At 40.4% G+C, this 21,011-nt stretch overlaps 1 protein-coding gene across 1 annotated transcript in view; it reads right to left on the reverse strand.

Annotated features, from left to right (window-relative positions):
* Window positions 1-18,551, reverse strand: part of LOC138986953 (ATP-binding cassette sub-family C member 4-like) — a gene marked incomplete at its 5' end in the record, with an annotated part of 110,193 nt that extends 91,642 nt beyond the window's left edge. The window contains 3 exons of the mRNA XM_070366928.1: window positions 10,067-10,230; window positions 11,242-11,331; window positions 18,327-18,551. Coding sequence (XP_070223029.1) covers window positions 10,067-10,230; window positions 11,242-11,331; window positions 18,327-18,551 — 479 coding nt within the window. The remainder of the gene's footprint in view (window positions 1-10,066; window positions 10,231-11,241; window positions 11,332-18,326) is intronic.
* Window positions 18,552-21,011: the final 2,460 nt, after the last annotated feature.

Here is a 21,011-nt window from a genome sequence, read left to right on the forward strand (position 1 = left end):
AAGCAAGGTGAAAAGACAGCCTTCAGAATGGGAGAGAATAATAGCAAATGAAGCAACTTACAAAGAACTAATCTCAAAAATATACAAGCAACACCTGCAGCTCAATTCCAGAAAAATAAAAGACCCAATCAAAAAGTGGGCCAAAGAACTAAACAGACATTTCTTCAAAGAAGACATACATATGGCTAACACATGAAAAGATGCTCAACATCACCCATTATCAAAAAAATGCAAATCAAAACCATAATGAGGTAAGATTTCATGCCAGTCAGAATGGCTGCTATCCAAAAGTCTACAAACAATAAATGCTGGAGAGGGTGTGGAAAAAAGGGAACCCTCTAACACTGTTGGTCGGAATGCAAACTAGTACAGCCACCATGGAGAATAGTGTGGAGATTCCTTAAAAAACTGGAAATAGAACTGCCATATGAGCCAGCAATCCCACTGCTGGGCATACACACTGAGGAAACCAGAAGGGAAAGAGACACGTGTACCCCAATGTTCATCGAAGCACTGTTTATAATAGCCAGGACATGGAAGCAACCTAGATGTCCATCAGCAGATGAATGGATAAGAAGGCTGTGGTACAGATACACAATGGAATATTACTCAGCCATTAAAAAAGAATACATTTGAATCAGTTCTAATGAGGTGGATGAAACTGGAGCCTATTATACAGAGTGAAGTAAGCCAGAAAGAAAAACACCAATACAGTATATTAATGCATATATATGGAATTTAGAAAGAATATAATGATAACGCTGTATGCGAGACAGCTAAAGAGACACAGATGTATAGAACAGTCTTTTGAACTCTGTGGGAGAGGGCGAGGGTGGGATGATATGGGAGAATGGCATTGAAACATGTAAATTATCATGTGTGAAACAAATCGCCAGTCCAGGTTCAATGCATGATGCAGGGTGCTCGGGGCTGGTGCACTGGGAAGACCTTGAGGGATGGGGAGGGAAGTGGGAGGGGAGTTCATGATGGGAAACACATATACACCCATGTTGGATTCAAGTCAATGTGTGGCAAAACCAATACAATATTGTAAAGTAAATTAATTAATTAATTAAAGAAAAATAAAGACATAATCAAGACTGGGGGCAGTCCCAAGATGGCAGAGGAATAGGATGGAGAGACCACTTTCCCCCACAAATTCATGAAAAGATCATTTGCATGCGAGTACCTTCCACAAAACAACTTCTAAATGCTGGCAGAGGACACCAGGTACCCAAAAAGACACCCTATTCTCTTTGAAAAGAGGTAGGACAAAATATAAAAGCCAAAAAGAGAGACAATAAGAGTTAGGGACAGAGACCTGTCCTGGGGAGGGAGTTGTGCAGGAGGAGAAGTTTCCACACAGTAGGAAATCCTCTCACAGGCAAGTTTGTGGGGAGTTTTGGAATCTCAAGGGCAACATAACCGGGGAGAAAACACACACACACACACACACACACACACACACACACACACACACAATATGCACCTAACCGCAGCTTCCAGTGGAGAAGTAGCCCAGACACTCGCATCCACTACCAACAAGTGTGGACTGGACAGGGAGGCACAGGCTGCATAATCAGTGCTTAGGATAAGGACCAGGCCTCAGTGCCCTGAGGACAATTTGAGGGAGTTAACATGAGATAGAAACCCAAACTGTGGGATTGCCAGAGAGAACAAATAAAGAGAGAGAACTTTCCCACAAAAGGCTCTAAAGCACAGCCTGGCCTGCGCACAGAACAAAGGATTGAGCTAACACCAAAGAAGAGTTAGCCAGCCCCCCAGCCCTCCCCACCCTCCCGAGGCAGAGAGGCAGGTGTGCGACAGCCAGAGCTGCAGAGCAAGGGGCTGCTGCAATCTCTGCCCCAGGGACTGGCATCCTCCACCAAACTGTGAGCAGTCTCCCAGTTGCTAACCACGTCCTCCTGGGATCCTGGACAGTTGACACCTGCCCAGAGTGTCGCAACCTGAGATCAGCTCCCCAGAGGAGACACACCTCTCACATGGCACACCTGAGATGGTACTCTGGCGGCACACCCGGGACACCAACCAGCCAGGACTGGGGAGGTGATTAAGACACACAGCCCACCTGGGACAGTGCACTCACCAAGCACCTGGTCACCTGAGCTGCTTGGACCTGGGAAGGGCACAAAATGCACATCCAACTGACTCTGTGCCCTTGTGGAGTACCCAAGAACCTGAATGGCTTAGACCTGGGAAATGCCCGAAAAGGAAGTCCCACTTTGGACAGTACCCCTGCAGAGCACCCTGGAGCCTGAGCAGTGTAGACCCAGGAAGCACATGCGACCTGAGCTTTGGTAAACCCAGTGTGGTCCTTACACTGTGAACATTCCCCACACATGCCTGAGAAATCTATTTGTATTGTCCCTCCCCCAACCCCACAACACAATTGAATGAGTGAGCCTAAATAAGTGACCACCTTTTCCCCCTTGTATCAGCATGGAAATTAGACACTGAAGAGACTTGCAAACAGAGGAAGCCAAAATAAACAAAGAAGAGGGAACTGCTCTGGAAATGACAGGTGCAACAGATTAAAACCATGTAGTTAACATTGACTAAGCATTGGAGGGGGCCTATAGACCTTGAGAAGAAGTACAAGCTGGAACAATGAACTATCTGAAACTGAACTGACCCCACACTGCCCACAACAGCTCCAGAGAAATTCCTAGATATATTGTTACTATTATCACTTTTTAATTTTTTAATTAAGTTCCTTATTACTCCTTTTTCATTTTTATAACCTATTATCTTGCAAAAAAGATCCTATTTTTAAAGCAAATTCACATATATTTTTCATAATTTTGTGATTGATTTTGTTTTATAATTTTAATATTGTATTTCTGAGAGTCTAACCTCTACTCTAGATTTTTAATCTTTGCTTTTTGGTATTTGTTTTCAATTTTGTACCTTTAGGGATATAATCTTCAGTACCCATTATCACTTAGGTATGTGAAATTACTGGTTGGCTTTATTGCTGACTCCCTTTTTGACACTCCCTTTTCTCCCCCAGGTCACCTATATCTCCTCCCTAACCTTTCTCTTATCTACTTGACTCTGTGAATGTCTCTGGGTGTTCTGGGCTGTAGAGAACACTTAGGGAATTGATTACTGGCTAGATTGCTCTCTCCCCTTTTGACTCCCCCTGTTTTCCTCCTGGTCACCTCTATCTCCCTTCTCCCTCTTCATGTAAGTCTGTGAACCTCTCTGGGTGTCCCTAACTGTGGAGAATTGTTTCACCATTAACCTAGATGTTTTATCATCTGTGTTATATGGATGGAGAAGTCTTGAAGCTACTGTAAGAATAAGACTGAAAGCCAGAGGGAGAAGGTTTAACTCCAAAACTTGAGAACATCAGGGAACTCCTGATTTCATGGAATATTAATAGACAAGAGCTCACCCAAAAGGATACATTCCTACACTGAAACCAGCTCTACTCAAGAGTTAACAAGTTCCAGAGCAAGCTGCTGCTGCTGCTAAGTCGCTTCAGTCGTGTCCGACTCTGTGCAACCCCAGAGACGGCAGCCCACTAGGCTCCCCCGTCCCTGGGATTCTCCAGGCAAGAACACTGGAGTGGGTTGCAATTTCCTTCTCCAATGCAGTAAAGTAAAAAGTGAAAGTGAAGTCACTCTGTCATGTCCAACTCGTAGGGACCCCATGGACTGCAGCCTACCAGGCTCCTCTGTCCATGGGATTTTCCAGGCAAGATTACTGGAGTGGGTTGCCATTGCCTTCTCATCCAGAGCAAGCTATACCATTCTAATTCTCCAGTAAAACAGGAACACAGTCCTGAGCATTAAAAGACAGGGTGCTCAAAGCCATGCCAAACACATAGACACCCCAAAACTCACTACCAGACACTTCTTGGCACTTCAGAGAGAAGAGACCCATGTCCACCCACCAGAACACAGACACAAGATCCCCTAACCAGGAAACCTTGACAAACCACTAGTCCAACCCCACCCACAGGGAGAAGGCTCCACAATACAGAGGAACCATGAACTGCCAGCAAACAGAAAGGGCACCCCAAACACAGCAATCTAAACAAAATGAAAAGGCAGAGACATATCCAGCAGGTAAAGCAACATGATAAATGTCCACAAAATCAAACAATAGAGGAGGAGATAGGGAGTCTACCTGAAAAAGAATTCAGAATAATGATAGTAAAGATGATCCAAAATCTTGAAAACAAAGTGGAGTTACAGATAAATAGACTAGAGACAAGGATTGAGAAGATGCAAGAAATGTTTAACAAGGACCTAGAAGAGATAAAGAAGAGTCAGTCAATAATGAATAATGCAATAACTGAAATAAAAATCCCTCTGGGGGGAACCAACACTAGAATAATTGAGGCAGAAGATAGGATAAGTGAGATGGAAGATAGAATGGTGAAAATAAATGAAGCAGAGAGGAAAAAATAAAACAGAATTAAAAGAACTGAGGACAACCTGAGAGACCTCTGGGACAATGTAAAATGTCCCAACATTCAAATCACAGGAATCCCAGAAGAAGAAGATGAAAAGAAAGGGCAAGATAAAATTTGAGGAGATAATAGTTGAAAATTTCCCTAAAGTGGGAAAGGAAATAGCCACCAAAGTCCAAGAAACCCAGAGAGTGCCAAACAGGATAAACCCAAGGTGAAACACCACAAGACATATATTAATCAAACTAACAAAGATCAAACAGAAAGAGAAAATATTAAAAGCAGCAAGGGAAAAGCAACAAATAACCCACAAGGAGATCCCCATAAGGATAACAGCTAACCTTTCAATAGAAACTCTTCAGGCCAGAAAGGAATGGCAGGACACACTTAAAGTGATGAAAGAGAAAAAACCTACAACCCATATTACTATACCCAGCAAGCATGTTATTCAAATATGAAGGAGAAATCAAAAGCTTTACAGACAAGCAAAAGCTGAGAGAATTCAGCACCACTAAACCAGATCTTCAACAAATGCTAAAGGATATTCTCTAGACAGGAAACACAGAAAAGGTTTATAAACCCGAACCCGAAACAACAAAATAAATGGCAACAGTATCATAATTATCAATAATTACTTTAAATGTAAATGGGTTGAATGCCCCAATCAAAAGACAAAGACTGGCTGAAAGAATTAAAAACAAACCCCTATACATGCTATCTACAAGAGACCCACCTCAAACCAAGGGACACATACAGACTGAAAGTGAAGGGCTAGAAAAGGTATTTCATGCAAATGGAGACCAAAAGAAAGCAGGAGTAGCAATACTCATATCAGATAAAATAGACTTTTTAAAGAAAGGCTGTGAAAAGAGACAAAGAAGGACACTACATAATGGTCAAAGGACCAATCCAAGAAGAAGATATAACAATTATAAATATATATGCACCCAACAAGGGCTTACCACATAGCTCAGTTTGTAAAGAATCTTCCTGCAATGGAGGAGACCCTGATTTGATTCCTGAGTCAGGAAGATCCTCTAGAGAAGGGATAGGCTACCCACCCCAGTATTCTTGGCCTTCCCTTGTGGTTCAGCTGGTAAAAAATCCAACTGCAATATGGGAGACCCCAGTTCAATTCCTGGGTCAGGAAGATCCACTGGAGAAGGGATAGGAAACCCACTCCAGCATTCTTGGGCTTCCCTTGTGACTCAGCTGGTAAAGAATCTGCCTGCAACGTGGGAGACCTGGGTTCAATCCCTGGGATGGGAAGATCCCCTGGAGAAGGGAGAGGTTACCCACTCCAGTATTCTGGCCTGGAGAATTCCATGGACTATAAAGTCTATGGGGTCACAAAGAGTCATATACGTCTGAGTGACTTTCACTTTCACTTTCATACACCCAACACTGGAGCACCTAAATACATAAGGCAAATGCTAACAAACTTGAAAGGGGAAATTAACAGTAACACAATAATAGTGGGAAAATTTAGTACCCCACTTACACCTATGGATAGATCAACCAAACAGAAAATTTGCAAGGAAATGCAAACTTTAAATTATACAATGGACCAGTTAGACCTAATTGATATCTATAGGACATTTCACCCAATACAATGACTTTCACCTTTTTCTCAAGTGCACACAGAACATTCACCAGGATAGACCACATCCTGGGCCATAAATCTAGCCTTAGTAAATTTAAATAAAATTGAAATAATTTCAAGTATCTTTTTGGGTCACAACGTAGTAAGATTAGATGTCAACTAAGGGGAAAAAAAAACTATTAAAAATACAAACATGGAGGCTAAACAACACGCTTCTGAATAACCAGCAAATTACAGAAGAAATCGAAAAGGAAATCAAAATATGCATAGAAACAAATGAAAATGAAAACCCAACAACCCAAAACCTATGGGATTCAATAAAAGCAGTGCTAAGACAAAGGTTCATAACAATACACGCTTACCTCAAGAAGCAAGAGAAAAATCAAATAAATAACCTATATTTACACCTAAACCAACTAGTTAAAAAACAAGTGAAGAACCCCAGGGTTAGTTGAAGGAAAGAAATCATAAAAATTAGAGCAGAAGTTAATGACAAAGAAACAAAGGAGACTATAGCAAAATCAACAGAACTAAAAGCTGGTTCCTTGAGAAGGTAAATAAAATAGGCAAATCATTAGCCAGACTCATCAAGGAAAAAAAAATGGAGAAGAATTAAATCAACAAAATTAGAAATGAAAATGGAGAAATCACAACAGACAACACAGAAATTCAAAGGACCATAAGAGACTAGTATCGGTAACTATATGCAAATAAAATGGCCAGCTTGGAAGATATGGATGAATTCTTAGGAAACTACAACCTTCCAAAACTGAACAAGGAAGAAATAGAAAATCTTAACAGGCCAATCACAAACATGAAAATCAGAACTGTAATCAAAAATCTTCCAACAAACAAAAGCCCAGGACCTGATGGCTTCACAGGTGAATTCTACCAAAAATTTAAAGAGCTAACACCTATCCTACTCAAACTCTTCCAGGAAATTGCAGAGGAAGGGAAACTCCCAAATCATTCTATGAGGCCATCATCACCCTAATACCAAAACCAGACAAAGATGGCACAAAAAAAGAAAACTACAGGCCAATATCACTGATGAACATAGATGTAAAAATTCTCAAAATTCTAACAAAGAGAATCCAACAACATATTAAAAAGATCATACGTCATGACCAAGTGGGCTTTATCCCAGGGATGCAAGGATTCATTGATATTTGCAGATCAATGTGATATACCACATTAACAAATTGAAGGATAAAATCCATATGATTATCTCAATAGATGCAGAGAAAGCCTTTGACAAAATTCAACATCCTTTTATGATAAAAACCCTTTGGAAAGCAGGCATAGAAGGAATATACCTCAAAATAATAAAAGCCATATATGATAAACCCACAGCAAACATTATCCTCAATGGTGAAAAGCTGACAGCATTTCCCCTAACGTCAGGAAAAAGACAAGGATGCCCACTCTCACCAGTACTATTCAATATAGTTTTGGAAGTTTTGGCCACAGCAATCAGGGCAGAAAAAGAAATACAAGGAATCCAGATTGGAAAAGAAGTAAAACTCTCACTGTTTGCAGATGACATGATCCTCTACATAGAAAACCCTAAAGACATCACCAGAAAATTACAAGAGTTAATCAATGAGTATAGTAAAGTTGCAGGACATAAAATCAATACACAGAAATCACTTGCATTCCTATACACTAACAATGAGAAAACAGAAAGATAAATTAAGGAAACAATTTCATTCACCACTGCAATGAAAAGAATAAAATACTTAGAAATAAATCTACATAAAGAAACAAAGACCTGTATATAGAAAACTATAAAACACTGATGAAAGAAATCAAACATGACATAAATAGATGGAGAAATATACCATGTTCATGGATCAGAAGAATCAATATAGTGGAAATGAGTATACTAACCAAAACAGTCTATGGATTCAATGCAATCCCTATCAAGCTATCATCAGTATTTTTCAGAGAACTAGAACAAATAATATCACAATTTGTATGGAAATACAAAAAACCTCAACTAGCCAAAGCAATCTTGAGAAAGAAGAATGGAACTGGAGGACTCAACCTGCCTAACTTCAGGCTCTACTACAAAGCCACAGTCATTAAGACAGTATGGTACTGGCACAAAGACAGAAATATAGATTGATGGAACAAAACAGAAAGTCCAGAGATAAATCCACACACCTATGCATATCTTATCTTTGACAAAGGAGGCAAGAATATACAATGGAGAAAAGACAATCTCCTTAACAAGTTTTGCTGGTAAAACTGGTCAACTGCCTGTAAAAGAATGAAATTAACACTAACACTATACACAAAAATAAACTCAAAATGGAGGAAAGATCTAAATGTAAGACTAGAAACTATAAAACTCCTAGAGGAAAACATAGGCATAAATCACAGAAAGATCTTCTATGACCCACCTCCCAGAGTAATGAAAATAAAAGAAAAAATAAACAAATGGGAACTAGTGAAACTTAAATCTCTTTTACAATGAAGAAAACTATAAGCAAGGTGAAAAGACAGCCTTCAGAATGGGAGAAATAGTAGCAAACGAAGCAACTGACAAAGAATTAAGCTTAAAAATATACAACCTGCTCATGCAGCTCAATACTGGAAAAATAAATGACCCAATCCAAAAATGGGCCAAAGAACTAAACAGACATTTTTCCAAAGAAGACATAAAGAGGGCTAACATATGAAAAGATTCTCAACATCACTCATTATCAGAGAAATGCAAATCAAAACCACAACGAGGTACCATCTCATGATGGTCAGAATGACTGCTATCAAAAAGTCTACAAACAATAAATGCTGGAGAGGGTGTGGAGAAAAGGGAACCCTCTCAAACTGTTGGTGGGAATGCAAACTAGTACAACCACTCTGGAGAACAGTGTGGAGATTCTTTAAAAAACTGGAAATAGAACTGCCATATGACCCACCAATCCCACTGCTGGGCATATACACTGAGGAAACCAGAATTGAAAGAGACACGTGTATCCCAGTGTTTATCGCAGCACTGTTTACAATAGCTAGGACATGGAAGCAACCTAGATGTCCATCAGCAGATGAATGGATAAGAAAGCTGTGGTACATATACACAGTAGAGTATCACTCAGCTATTAAAAAGAACACATTTGAATTAGTTCTAATGAGGTGGAAGAAACTGGAGCCTATTATACAGAGTGAAGTAAGTCAGAAAAAAAAAAACATCAATACAGTTTATTATTTCATATATATGGAATTTAGAAAGATGGTAACAATGACCCCATATGGGACACAGCAAAACAGACACAGATATAAAGAACAGACTTTTTGACTCTGTGGGAGAAGGTGAGGGTGGGATAATTTGAGAGAACAGCATTGAAACATGTATATTATCATATGTGAAATAGATGACCAGTTCAAGTTTGATGCATGAAACAGGGCACTCAAAGCTGGTGCACTGGGACAACCCAGAGGGATGGGATGGGGAGGGAGGTTGGAAGGGTGTTCAGGATGGGGGGCACATATATACACATAGCTGATTCATGTCAATGTATGGCAAAAATCACCACAATATTGTAAAGTAATTAGCCTCCAATTAAAATAAATAGATTGATTTTAAAAATTAATCAAAACTGACTTTGTCCTTGGCCACTTATAAATTAATGGAAACATTGAATTAAAAATAAGACATGAATATACATACTGGAAAAATCACTCTAACCCAAGCATAACAAAAATGTATGAAGCTAAGATTGAGCCTGTAGAATTATTACTATTTAATAATGTTTAAATAACTTCAATATAGGTACATTGTGCTCAAGGACACTCTACATATTCAGGTACAGTTCTGGGATGGTCTGGAAAACCCCATAACTTTTCCTGTTTCAGCTTATAGCTGGAGCCACCACTGGCTAAACTAAGCCTGAAGGGTCTACAACACACACAAAGAAGAGATCAGAGAAGGCATTTTATTTGTTAAACAAAAGCATCCAACAGATTGTAGTTGTCACCAAATATATGTTTCCTATTTTTAAAACCAATGTTTCACTTACCAGAGTGATGAAAACCACATCCTAAAGCAGCTTGGCAACAACAGAAGGAAAATGAGAACTGCCATCCCAACAAGACATGATATTCCTGTTTCCATCCAGAGCAGGGCAGTCACTGCAATTGCCTGCAGTGGCCCCACCCACAGATAGTGCAAGAACTTCATTACCTTAAAGAAAAAGATAAGCCTTCTTAGGATATTATAAAAAAACAACACAAGTAAGGACACAGTATAGAAATAATATGCTTGTAAGGAAGATACAGGAACCAAAACAGAAATGATCACAGTGGGTTTTAAACCTGCTAAAGCAGAAATCCACACATCCACCCCAGATGACACTGTTCTGGGGCAGCACAGGACTGGCCAGGGCGAACACAACCAGCAGCACTGGGAGGAAGATCTGAATTTTATCCACAGCACAGATGAGCACAGGATTTCCCCAAATTCTCTGTTCCAAAATTCAGCCACCATCTTCCCAAGAAATCCTATTTTATGGTACCTATTACTCTCTCCAGTTAGTACTTAAATATTTACCTCCCTGACAGGCTGTGGCTTTGGGGGGGAAAAAACTAAGCCTAATTTACCCCTGAAACTGAGTAGAAGTCTTACTTCATGTTTGATGAATGAATACTTGAAGGAGAAAAGGTCTAGTGCAATACAGATCTGACCAACAGCTACAATGCCCTGGGTAATGTGATTTATTCATAAAGTAAGTGGGAAAAAATGTGAGCGGATGGCAGAGAGTAGGTTGTATTTGGCTGAGGACCACCCACTTGGCATTATTCCTTACAGGCTCCCTATACAGCAGGCACTGAACAGGGAAAGAACAACCCCTGCCCTCCAGGCCTTCATCATTCAGAGGAGGAGAAAGCCCAGCAACACCAACACCATGTGCCAAGAAGGGCCACACCAGGGGGACCCCTAGGGACACTAACCAAACTGGGAAAGAATCCTGCTGCCTGTCTATTATTAGAAAAACCAAATTCTCATCCAGAGGACAACACACATTGTTACATCTAAATTACACACAGAAGAAATGAGAGTTGGATAAAAAGGACCCTTGTTTTAGGTCCTCAACAGAACCCTGGCTGACACCAAACCCTGGCACATGGCATCACATTAAGCTACACTCAGCAAGAAGGATGGGAAATGGAAGAGGATCCCTCAAGGGCAGCTAGCCTGATCAAACCTGTTCACATTGTTGGACAGCAGGTTGACTATCTGGCCTGTGATGGTCTTCCCCATGGCCAAGCTACTCAGACGAAGTACCTAGTGAGAGAGAGAAAGATACAGAGAATTGGATTGCTAAGGTGATACCAGGTCAACCTTCAGATCAGATCAGATCAGTCGCTCAGTCGTGTCCGACTCATTGTGACCCCATGAATCACAGCACTCCAGGCCTCCCTGTCCATCACCAACTCCCAGAGTTCACTGAGACTCACGTCCATTGAGTCGGTGATGCCATCCAGCCATCTCATCCTCTGTTGTCCCCTTCTCCTCTTGCCCGCAATCCCACCCAGCATCAGAGTCTTTTCCAGTGAGTCAACTCTTCGTATGAGGTGGCTAAAGTACTGGAGTTTCAGCTTTAGCATCATTCCTTCCAAAGAAATTGCAGGGCTGATCTCCTTCAGAATGGACTGGTTGGATATCTGTGCAGTCCAAGGGACTCTCAAGAGTCTTCTCCAACACCACAGTTCAAAAGCATCAATTCTTTGGCACTCAGCCTTCTTCACAGTCCAACTCTCACATACATACAAGACCACAGGAAAAACCATAGCACTGACTAGATGAACCTTTGTTGGCAAAGTAATGTCTCTGCTTTTGAATGCTATCTAGGTTGTTCATAACTTTCCTTCCAATTAGTAAGCGTCTTTGAATTTCATGGCTGCAGTCACCATCTGCAGTGATTTTGGAGCCCCCAAAAATAAAGTCTGCCACTGTTTCCCCATCTATTTCCCATGAAGTGATGGGACCGGATGCCATGATCTTCGTTTTGTGAATGTTGAGCTTTAAGCCAACTTTTTCACTCTCCACTCTCACTGTCATCAAGAGGCTTTTTAGTTCCTCTTCACTTTCTGCCATAAGGGTGGTGTCATCTGCATATCTGAGGTTATTGATATTTCTCCTGGAAATCTTGATTCCAGCTTGTGTTTCTTCCAGCCCAGTGTTTCTCATGATGTATTCTGCATATAAGTTAAATAAACAGGGTGACAATATACAGCCTTGACGTACTCCTTTTCCTATTTGGAACCAGTCTGTTGTTCCATGTCCAGTTCTAACAGTTGCTTCCTGACCTGCATACGGATTTCTCAAGAGGCAGATCAGGTGGTCTGGTATTCCCATCTCTTTCAGAATTTTCCACAGTTTATTGTGATCCACACAGTCAAAGGCTTTGGCGTAGTCAATAAAGCAGAAATAGATGTTTTTCTGGAACTCTCTTGCTTTTTCCATGATCCAGCAGATGTTGACAATTTGATATCTGGTTCCTCTGCCTTTTCTGAAACCAGCCTGAACATCAGGAAGTTTACAGTTCACATATTGCTGAAGCCTGGCTTGGAGAATTTTGAGCATTACTTTACTAGCATGTGAGATGAGTGCAACTGTGCAGTGGTTTGAGCATTCGTTGGCATTGCCTTTCTTTGGGATTGGAATGAAAACTGACCTTTTCCAGTCCTGTGGCCATTGCTGTGTTTTCCAAATTTGCTGGCATATTGAGTGCAGCACTTTCACAGCATCATCTTTCAGGATTTGGAATAGCTCAACTGGAATTGAGCTTTGTTTTGTTTTAGCTTTGTTCGTAGTGATGCTTTCTAAGGCCCACTTGACTTCACATTCCAGGATGTCTGGCTCCAGGTCACTGATCACACCATCGTTATTATCTGGGTCTTGAAGGTCTTTTTTGTACAGTTCTTCTGTGTATTCTTGCCATCTCTTCTTGATATCTTCTGCTTCTGTTAGGTCCATACCATTTCTGTGTTTTATCGAGCCCATCTTTGCATGAAATGTTCCTTTGGTATCTCTAATTTTCTTGAAGAGATCTCTAATCTTTCCCATTCTGTTGTTTTCCTCTATTTCTTTGCATTGATCACTGAAGAAGGCTTTTTTATCTCTTCTTGCTATTCTTTGGAACTCTGCATTCAGATGTTTATATCTTTCCTTTTCTCCTTTGTTTTTTGCTTCTCTTCTTTCACAGCTATTTGTAATGCCTCCCCAGACAGCCATTTTGCTTTTTTGCATTTCTTTTCCATGGGAATGATCTTGATCCCTGTCGTGTACCTCATTCCATAGTTCATCAGGCACTATATCTATCAGATCTAGTCCCTTAAATCTATTTCTCACTTCCACTGTGTAATCATAAGGGATTTGATTTAGGTCATACCTGAATGGTCTATTTGTTTTCCCTACTTTCTTCAATTTAACTCTGAATTTGGCAATAAGGAGTTCATGGTCTGAGCCACAGTCAGCACCTGGTCTTGTTTTTGCTGACTATATAGAGCTTCTCCATCTTTGGCTGCAAAGAATATAATCAATCTGATTTCAGTGTTGACCATCTGGTGATGTCCATGTATAGAATCTTCTCTTGTGTTGTTGGAAGATGGTGTTTGTTATAACCAGTGCATTTTCTTGGCAAAACTCTGTTAGTCTTTGCCCTGCTTTATTCTGTATTCCAAGGCCAAATTTGCCTGTTACTCCAGGTGTTTCTTGACTTCCTACTTTTGCATTCCAGTCCCCTATAATGAAAAGGACATCTTTTTTGGGTGTTAGTTCTAAAAGGCCTTGTAGGTCTTCATAGAACCATTCAACTTCAGCTTCTTCAGTGTTATTGGTTGGAGCATAGACTTGGATTACTGTGATATTGAATGGTTTGCCTTGGAAACGAACAGAGATCATTCTGTTGTTTTTGAGATTGCATCCAAGTACTGCATTTTGGACTCTTTTGTTGACCATGATGACTACTCCATTTCTTCTGAGGGATTTCTGCCTGCAGTAGTAGATATAATGGTCATCTGAGTTAAATTCACCCATTCCAGTCCATTTCAGTTCGCTGATTCCTAGAATGTAGACATTCACCCTTGCCATCTCTTGTTTGACCATTTCCAATTTGCCTTGATTCATGGACCTGACATTCCAGGTTCCTATACAATATTGCTCTTTACAGCATCGGACCTTGCTTCTATCACCAGTCACATCCACAGTTGGGTATTCTTTTTGCTTTGAACCCTATGAACAATATGAACAGTATGAAAAGTCAATCTTATTACATAGCAAAATGGAGTGTGTTTTTGTGGGGTCTTGAGCGGTGCTAGGACCAAGAGGATGACCCTGAACAGCAGGACTCTAGGGACCTACATTCATCTTTTGTCTCCTCAATGTGGCAGCAGCCCTGTCCACAAGAACAACAAAGGGAGGAGCAGGAGGTTTTAGCAAAATCCCTCATCCTGCTTCTCAATGAACTTGAACCTGCCTGAAGGATAAAGGAACATTGACTTAGACTTAATAACAAACCAAAATAAATTTGAGCCAAACTAGATGAGAGTGGAAAGGTTACCTTAAAGAAAGAAATTAGAGGACTTGGACAGACTATAATCTGTAATCGATTATTAATTCTGTGTATGACCTCATTTAAACACTTTGGGCTTAGTTTATTCATTCTGAAATGAGTGAGTATAATGTTCAAAACACTGTTCCTGTGAGGAACCTCTGTTCTTAATGCCAGTCTGCTGACTTTACAAAAAACACAGCCTCTGCTGCACAATTCATTTATTTGTTAAGAAAAATGCCCTAGAGATCTGAGGAACCTGAACAGACACCATGAGCTGCTTCGAAGACCACCAATTGGACCCAAACAGAGTCCCATGGTCCATAAAACTTTTGCATTTAGTCCTCAGGTTAAACAGAAAAATCAATGATAAAGTGGGGATGTAAAACAACGTAGCTGCCATAGAAGACAGTACAGCTCTTCCTCAAAAAACTAAACACGAAATTAGCATATAATACAGCAATTCCTCTTCTGGGAATATACTCAAAAGAACTAAATGTATGAACTTGAACAGATATTTATACACTTGTGTTCAGAGCAGCATGATCACAACAGCCAAAAGGTAGAAACAACCCAAATGTTCACTAACAGATGAATGGATACAGAGAATGCTGTATATACCTATAATGGAATATTATTCAGTTGTAAAATGGAATTAAATTTGACACCTGCTCCACCATCAATGAACCCTTAAGACATTGTGCTACATGACATAAACAAGACATAAAATGATAAATATTTTACAGTTCCACTTACATGGGACACCAAGTCAAATTCAAAGATTAAAGAAGAATGGTAATGGCTGGTAGAGGTGGGGGTGGGGTGGCTGGAGAATTAGTGTTTATTGGATGGAGAAGATCACTTTGTGAAGATGAAATTCTGGAGATGAAGAGCAGTGTTGTTTCCTCAACGATGTAAATATTCCTAATGTCACTAAATTGTTGTTGTTCAGTCACTAAGTCATGCCCAACTCTTTGCAATGCCATGGACTGCAGCACAGCAGTCTCCTCAGTCCTCCACTATCTCCTGAATTTTGCTCAAATTCATGTCCATTGAGTCAGTGAAAGTATCTAAACACCTCATCTTCTGCCACCCCTGTCTCCTTTTGCCTTCAGTCTTTCCCAACATCAGGGTCTATTCCAATGAGTCAGCTCTTCGTGTCACAAATGTCACTAAACAATGTTCCCAAAATTAGTTAAAATTGTAAATTTTATATTATGCATATTTTATAATAATTTTTAAAAATCAATGACCAAAAGCCAAAAGTAACTTTACCAAATTTGTAGAAATGACAAATCATTTTATTTATGACACATCCCACAAGATCATTCAAAGTTCAGCTAAAAAGAGCCTAAAAATTTCCCAAAGGTCACATTCCAAAGTGTTAGTGGGAAGAGGAAGAAAAACAGGTGGACAATGGCTCCTGTGCAGAAAACAATGAGCTTTGCCTGAACCATGACCTCACACCTAACCGAAGGTTTTCACAGTGCAGTTCTGGTGAAATTTCACACATACTTATGGGAGCTAAGCACGATCTAGAAAGACAAATATCTAGCTAACTTGTGGAGAAATCTGAGTACTCATCTCCTAAACAGTGAAAGGTGCAAGAGAATAACAAATATATGATGGGGGACAATGAAGAACCCTGGCTAGTGTGTACAGTCACCACTGCCATTCCATGTCACCCAGGAGGAAACCAGCTCATGTGCCAAATATACACAGTGAGATGCCAGGGGCCCTGGGTTCACACAGTGCTGAGATTAACAAGAGTCTGCTCAAGGAAAGATGAGGAGAAGACACTTTACATTTTGCCAAGAAAACCATTCCCAAGAAACAGAAGCTCTAGATAAGCAGTATAAGTAGCAACTAGGTAATAGAAGTGATAATTTCAATTTAAATTGTTTGGTTTTAGCTTTTGATTAGGATTTTACCTTTTAATAAAAATTATATGTATTAGGGTGGACAATATGATTATTGTTCAGAGAAGGCAATGGCACCCCGCTCCAGTACTCTTGCCTGGAAAATCCCGTGGATAGGGGAGCCTGGAAGGCTGCAGTCCATGGGGTCGCTAAGGGTCGGACATGACTGAGAGACTTCACTTTCACTTTTCACTTTCCTGCATTGGAGAAGGAAATGGCAACCCACTCCAGTGTTCTTGCCTGGAGAATCCCAGGGACGGGGGAGCCTGGTGGGCTGCCGTCTATGGGGTTTCACAGAGTCGGACACGACTGAAGTGACTTAGCAGCATGATTATTGTTAAAAATATACATTAGGAAATGATGTCTGTAGTAAAACCAATTAACATATTCACACTTTATGTAGTTACCATTTTGTGTGTCTCCTGAGAACACTTAGGTCTTCCCTTTTGGCTCAGCTGATAGCCTCCAATGCGGAAGACCTGGGTTCAATCCCTGGGTTGGGAAGATCCCCTGGAGAAGGAAAGGCTACCCACTCCAGTATTCTGGACTGGAGAATTCCATGAACTACATAGTCCATGGGGCCGGAAAGAGTCAGACACAACTGAGCGACTTTCACTTTCACACTTTCACTTGAGAACACTTCAGATCTACTCTCGCAGAAAAATTCAAGTATATAATATAATTAAATAAGGATTTTTTAAAGCAAATAACCCAGGGCAACAAGATACTGAGAAACAAGTTTACACAGAGCCTTTCAACAGTTGACATGGTGTATCTGTGGCAATTTCTTTCTAAAAACACCTGAAATCCTAATTCCTTTTATACCAGTTAAGATCAGGGTAAGGTATGAAATAGTTGTGTGGCATTTCTCAATATAAAAATCACTGAACACATCAAATCAGGTCTTGTTAAAATTTCTATAATGCATACTAAAGAGAAAAAGGAAACATAGTATTATGAAGATAACTTGAAAGAACAGCAACAAATTCTCTCCCAAAATACTAAAGACAATGGAAATTTTCAAGTTTTATCCAAAATACCCAATTATTGTCTTTAATGCCAATAAAACAATTGTAACTATAGCATATAGCATATAGTGAGTCTGTATTTAGCCTGAGTTATATTTATGTTTTTCTTTAGTTAACACAATTGTACTGAATGTGATTAAATGGGCCATTGAAAAATATAATCATTCCCTTTCTCAAATCCATTCTGTTCTCCAAGATTTAATTTTATGGATCCAATCCTGAAGTTCACTTTTAAATACAGCTTTGAAGGTTTTAATGAACAACAACAACAAAATTTCCAGAAATACCACTATGAGAATTAGGCATAAAAACATTGAAAATCAATGGGATACCTTTGATACTTTAATTTTTAATTAGATTTTATTACAGATTTAGTGGATATTATGCAACAGTGGATATTATGTGGCTAAAAGTCATAAAAGGTAGCCCTGATCCAATCTCAGACTCACGTCCATTGAGTCAGTGAAAACTTATTATATATTGCCCCCAATCCCTCCCAAAAGCAATGAGTCAACTATTTGCATGAGGTGGTCAAAACTTAGTTTCAGTAAATCATTCCTTCTAAAGAAATCCCAGGGCTGATCTCTTCAGAATGGAAAGTCCAAGGGACTCAAGTCATAAAATGTAGCCCTGATCCAAAATGCAACAATCAAAAAAAAAGTTATAAAAGTAAAGTACAAATGATCCCAGTTACAAAATGTTTAGTTTACAGAACTTTCCCTAAATGTTCCTGATGCTTCAGGGGAGGTATACACTGTGAAACTGAGTGACACTCACCTTGCAGTAGATCATATGGCACAGGGCTACTCTCAGCCTCATCCCCAAACGCTGAATGTGATAGAAGTACAAGTGGTGCAGAACGGCCCACACCAGCACGCTGGCGCTCAGCCCTGCCGCATAGCCGTAGGCTTCGTGCAAAGCGGCAGAATCGGTGGGATCATAGTTTTCAACATAACTAATCATTTTCCCCAAAAATATGGGCTGAACGACTCTGGTGCCTTCCTAAAAGGAAAAAAAGGCTTAATTAGAAATGCAAGCTCTACCAGTTTTCTTAACACAAGTTTTACTTTTACCATTAGCATATTAAAAGGGCATTTTTGGCAAAACACTACATTTATGATTCACCTGAAAAGAAAATATCTATCTCCTATTAGACAAGCAGACAATAGTTTTAACCTTAAGCCAAAATTTTACATTCAAAGAAAATGAAGCCTTAGTACTTCATACTCACTACACTCTATAAGTTCAATAAATACTACAACCAGTGCTTTAGAATGCATTTGGCAAAATACCAAGTTATTCTTAGGGTGCTGGTGCTAAGTTGCTTCAGTCAGGTCCAACTCTTTGTGACCCTGTGGACTGTAGCCCACCAGGCTCCTCTGTCCATGGGATTTCCCAGGCAAGAATACTGGAGTGGGTTGCCATTTCCTTCTTCAGGGAATCTTCCTCACCCAGGGATCAAAATTGTGTCTCTTTATGACTCCTGCATTGGCAGGCGGGTTCTTTATCACTAGCACCAGAAAAAGGGTAAGAAATTTGCTTCCATACTGAACAAGCTCTGCTGGCAGTCCATCCCTGTCCCCTGTTCTTTCAACATCTCAGCCTAACAGAAAGTCAAAATGGTTCATGTATGGGAGACACACTCTTATCACCTTCTTAAGAATCTTTATGAACTGAGACACTGGGACAAATGCATTCACTTGTACCCACCCCAAACTTCACACATCAGTACAACAAGAAAACAGAGCCCAGACTCTGTTGGAACATCACAAAGAAACCAGGCTGGGGAGGTTCTCAGGGTCTCAGCCCCGAGGGACACTGTGTCAATATGTCCCTACCCTCTAGAAGCTGGGCTGTTCCTTGGAATCAAGCTAAAAAACAATTTTTGTCCATGGTTTGCCATCAGCCACTTATTGAAGGTGCTGGTTTGGAAGAAATGTTACCAATCATCTCTTCCCTAAGGCAAAAGTTAAAATCCTAAACCAGTGAGGTGGGGGACACTGAGCATTCTCCCTTGAGTAAGACTTAGGAAAGCAATTTTCTTTCCCAAAACTAAAGGTAGAAAACTGCAACACTTGCTCACCCTGCCAAATGGCCACTCCACCCCACAACCTACTTCTTCCCTCTAGTCACCCCTTGAAGGTCCCCTTCTCTCCCATCAAAGAAAACCAAACACTCAACACAAATCCAAGTCATCAAAAGTAAACGCCATGACCCTCAGCATCATTTCCTCCACAGACTTCTCAAAAGACAAAATGTCAAAACTTTGGAAATCTTTCAGGAACTTGACTTTGGAGCAAGCTTTTCCTTTTAAGCAATCCTTCCTTATTAACATAGACAGGATAAGCAACTGCCAGGTTTTCCTTGATAGCACTCTTCTGTCTGTCTGAAGTTGTGGAAAGGATATGCAAGAGGAAGGAAGGAGAATCTGAAACCCAAACACAAACAAAACTAACAAGCATTTTCTGCTCAACAAACTAGTGCCTGATGAGGATATATAGAGAAAGTTGTCCCCATTCCTCAAATGGATGTAACATTAAACCCCGACACTCCTGTCTTGTTCTGCACCCACAGGTTCACAGGCTACACCAACTGCCTCACCTTCCACAGAGTAATAGAAAGCTTCATCTATTACAGAGAAGAAATCACTGTTAAGCTAAAGAATTATGCATAGGATGATCAGATCAGAGTAAGAGGATCTGTTCTCAAGAACACAAAGTTTCACTGTTACATTTCCAGCAAGCCCTATCATTCACCCCTAGAGGTTCTAAGAGCTTATGAAAGAGCCCCTCAGATTGTACACTGTAAAACAGACTTTGTACAGACTTCATTGAGATAGAAATAGGTAGGCTCACACATAGAAACAAGAATGTCAGCCCAGGTATGGCTGAGGGCAGTCCAGTGCTGCAGCCTGCAAACCTGGGGATCTCCATCAGAAGCCCAGCACTAACACCTGCCATCCCAAACAGTCCTAAAACATGATTTTCTTAGAAAATCATTGTTGCCTGTTACTCAGCTCTCCTTTGACCCTGATACTGTTCTAATTACAGTAAGTGTAATGTCACCCACCAAAGAGAATACTGATAGATGCAACAAATTCACCAAAAAGTAGTATAAAATAAAAGCACCTCATTACTATCTGATTGGATTTTTTCTGCTGAGAGATAGTATTTAATAACCCAGTTGAGCAGATAGCCTCATTAAGGAGTAATGCCATGGACTTTCCTGGTGGTCCAGTCGTTAAGAATCTGCCTGCAAATGCAGGGGACACAGGTTCCATCTCTGGTCAGGGAAGATCCCACATGCTGTGGAGCAACCAAGCCTGTGCACCACAACTACTGAGCCCATGCACGCTGACTACTGGAGCCATCACACCTAGAGCCTGTGCTCTGCAACAAGAGAAGCCACTGCAGTGAGAAGCCCGCACACTGTAACTAGAGAAAAGTCCTTGCTCAGCAGTGA

The sequence above is a fragment of the Bos mutus genome, unplaced genomic scaffold (genome assembly GCF_027580195.1).
Source record: "Bos mutus isolate GX-2022 unplaced genomic scaffold, NWIPB_WYAK_1.1 CTG302, whole genome shotgun sequence".
Lineage (NCBI taxonomy): Eukaryota > Metazoa > Chordata > Mammalia > Artiodactyla > Bovidae > Bos > Bos mutus.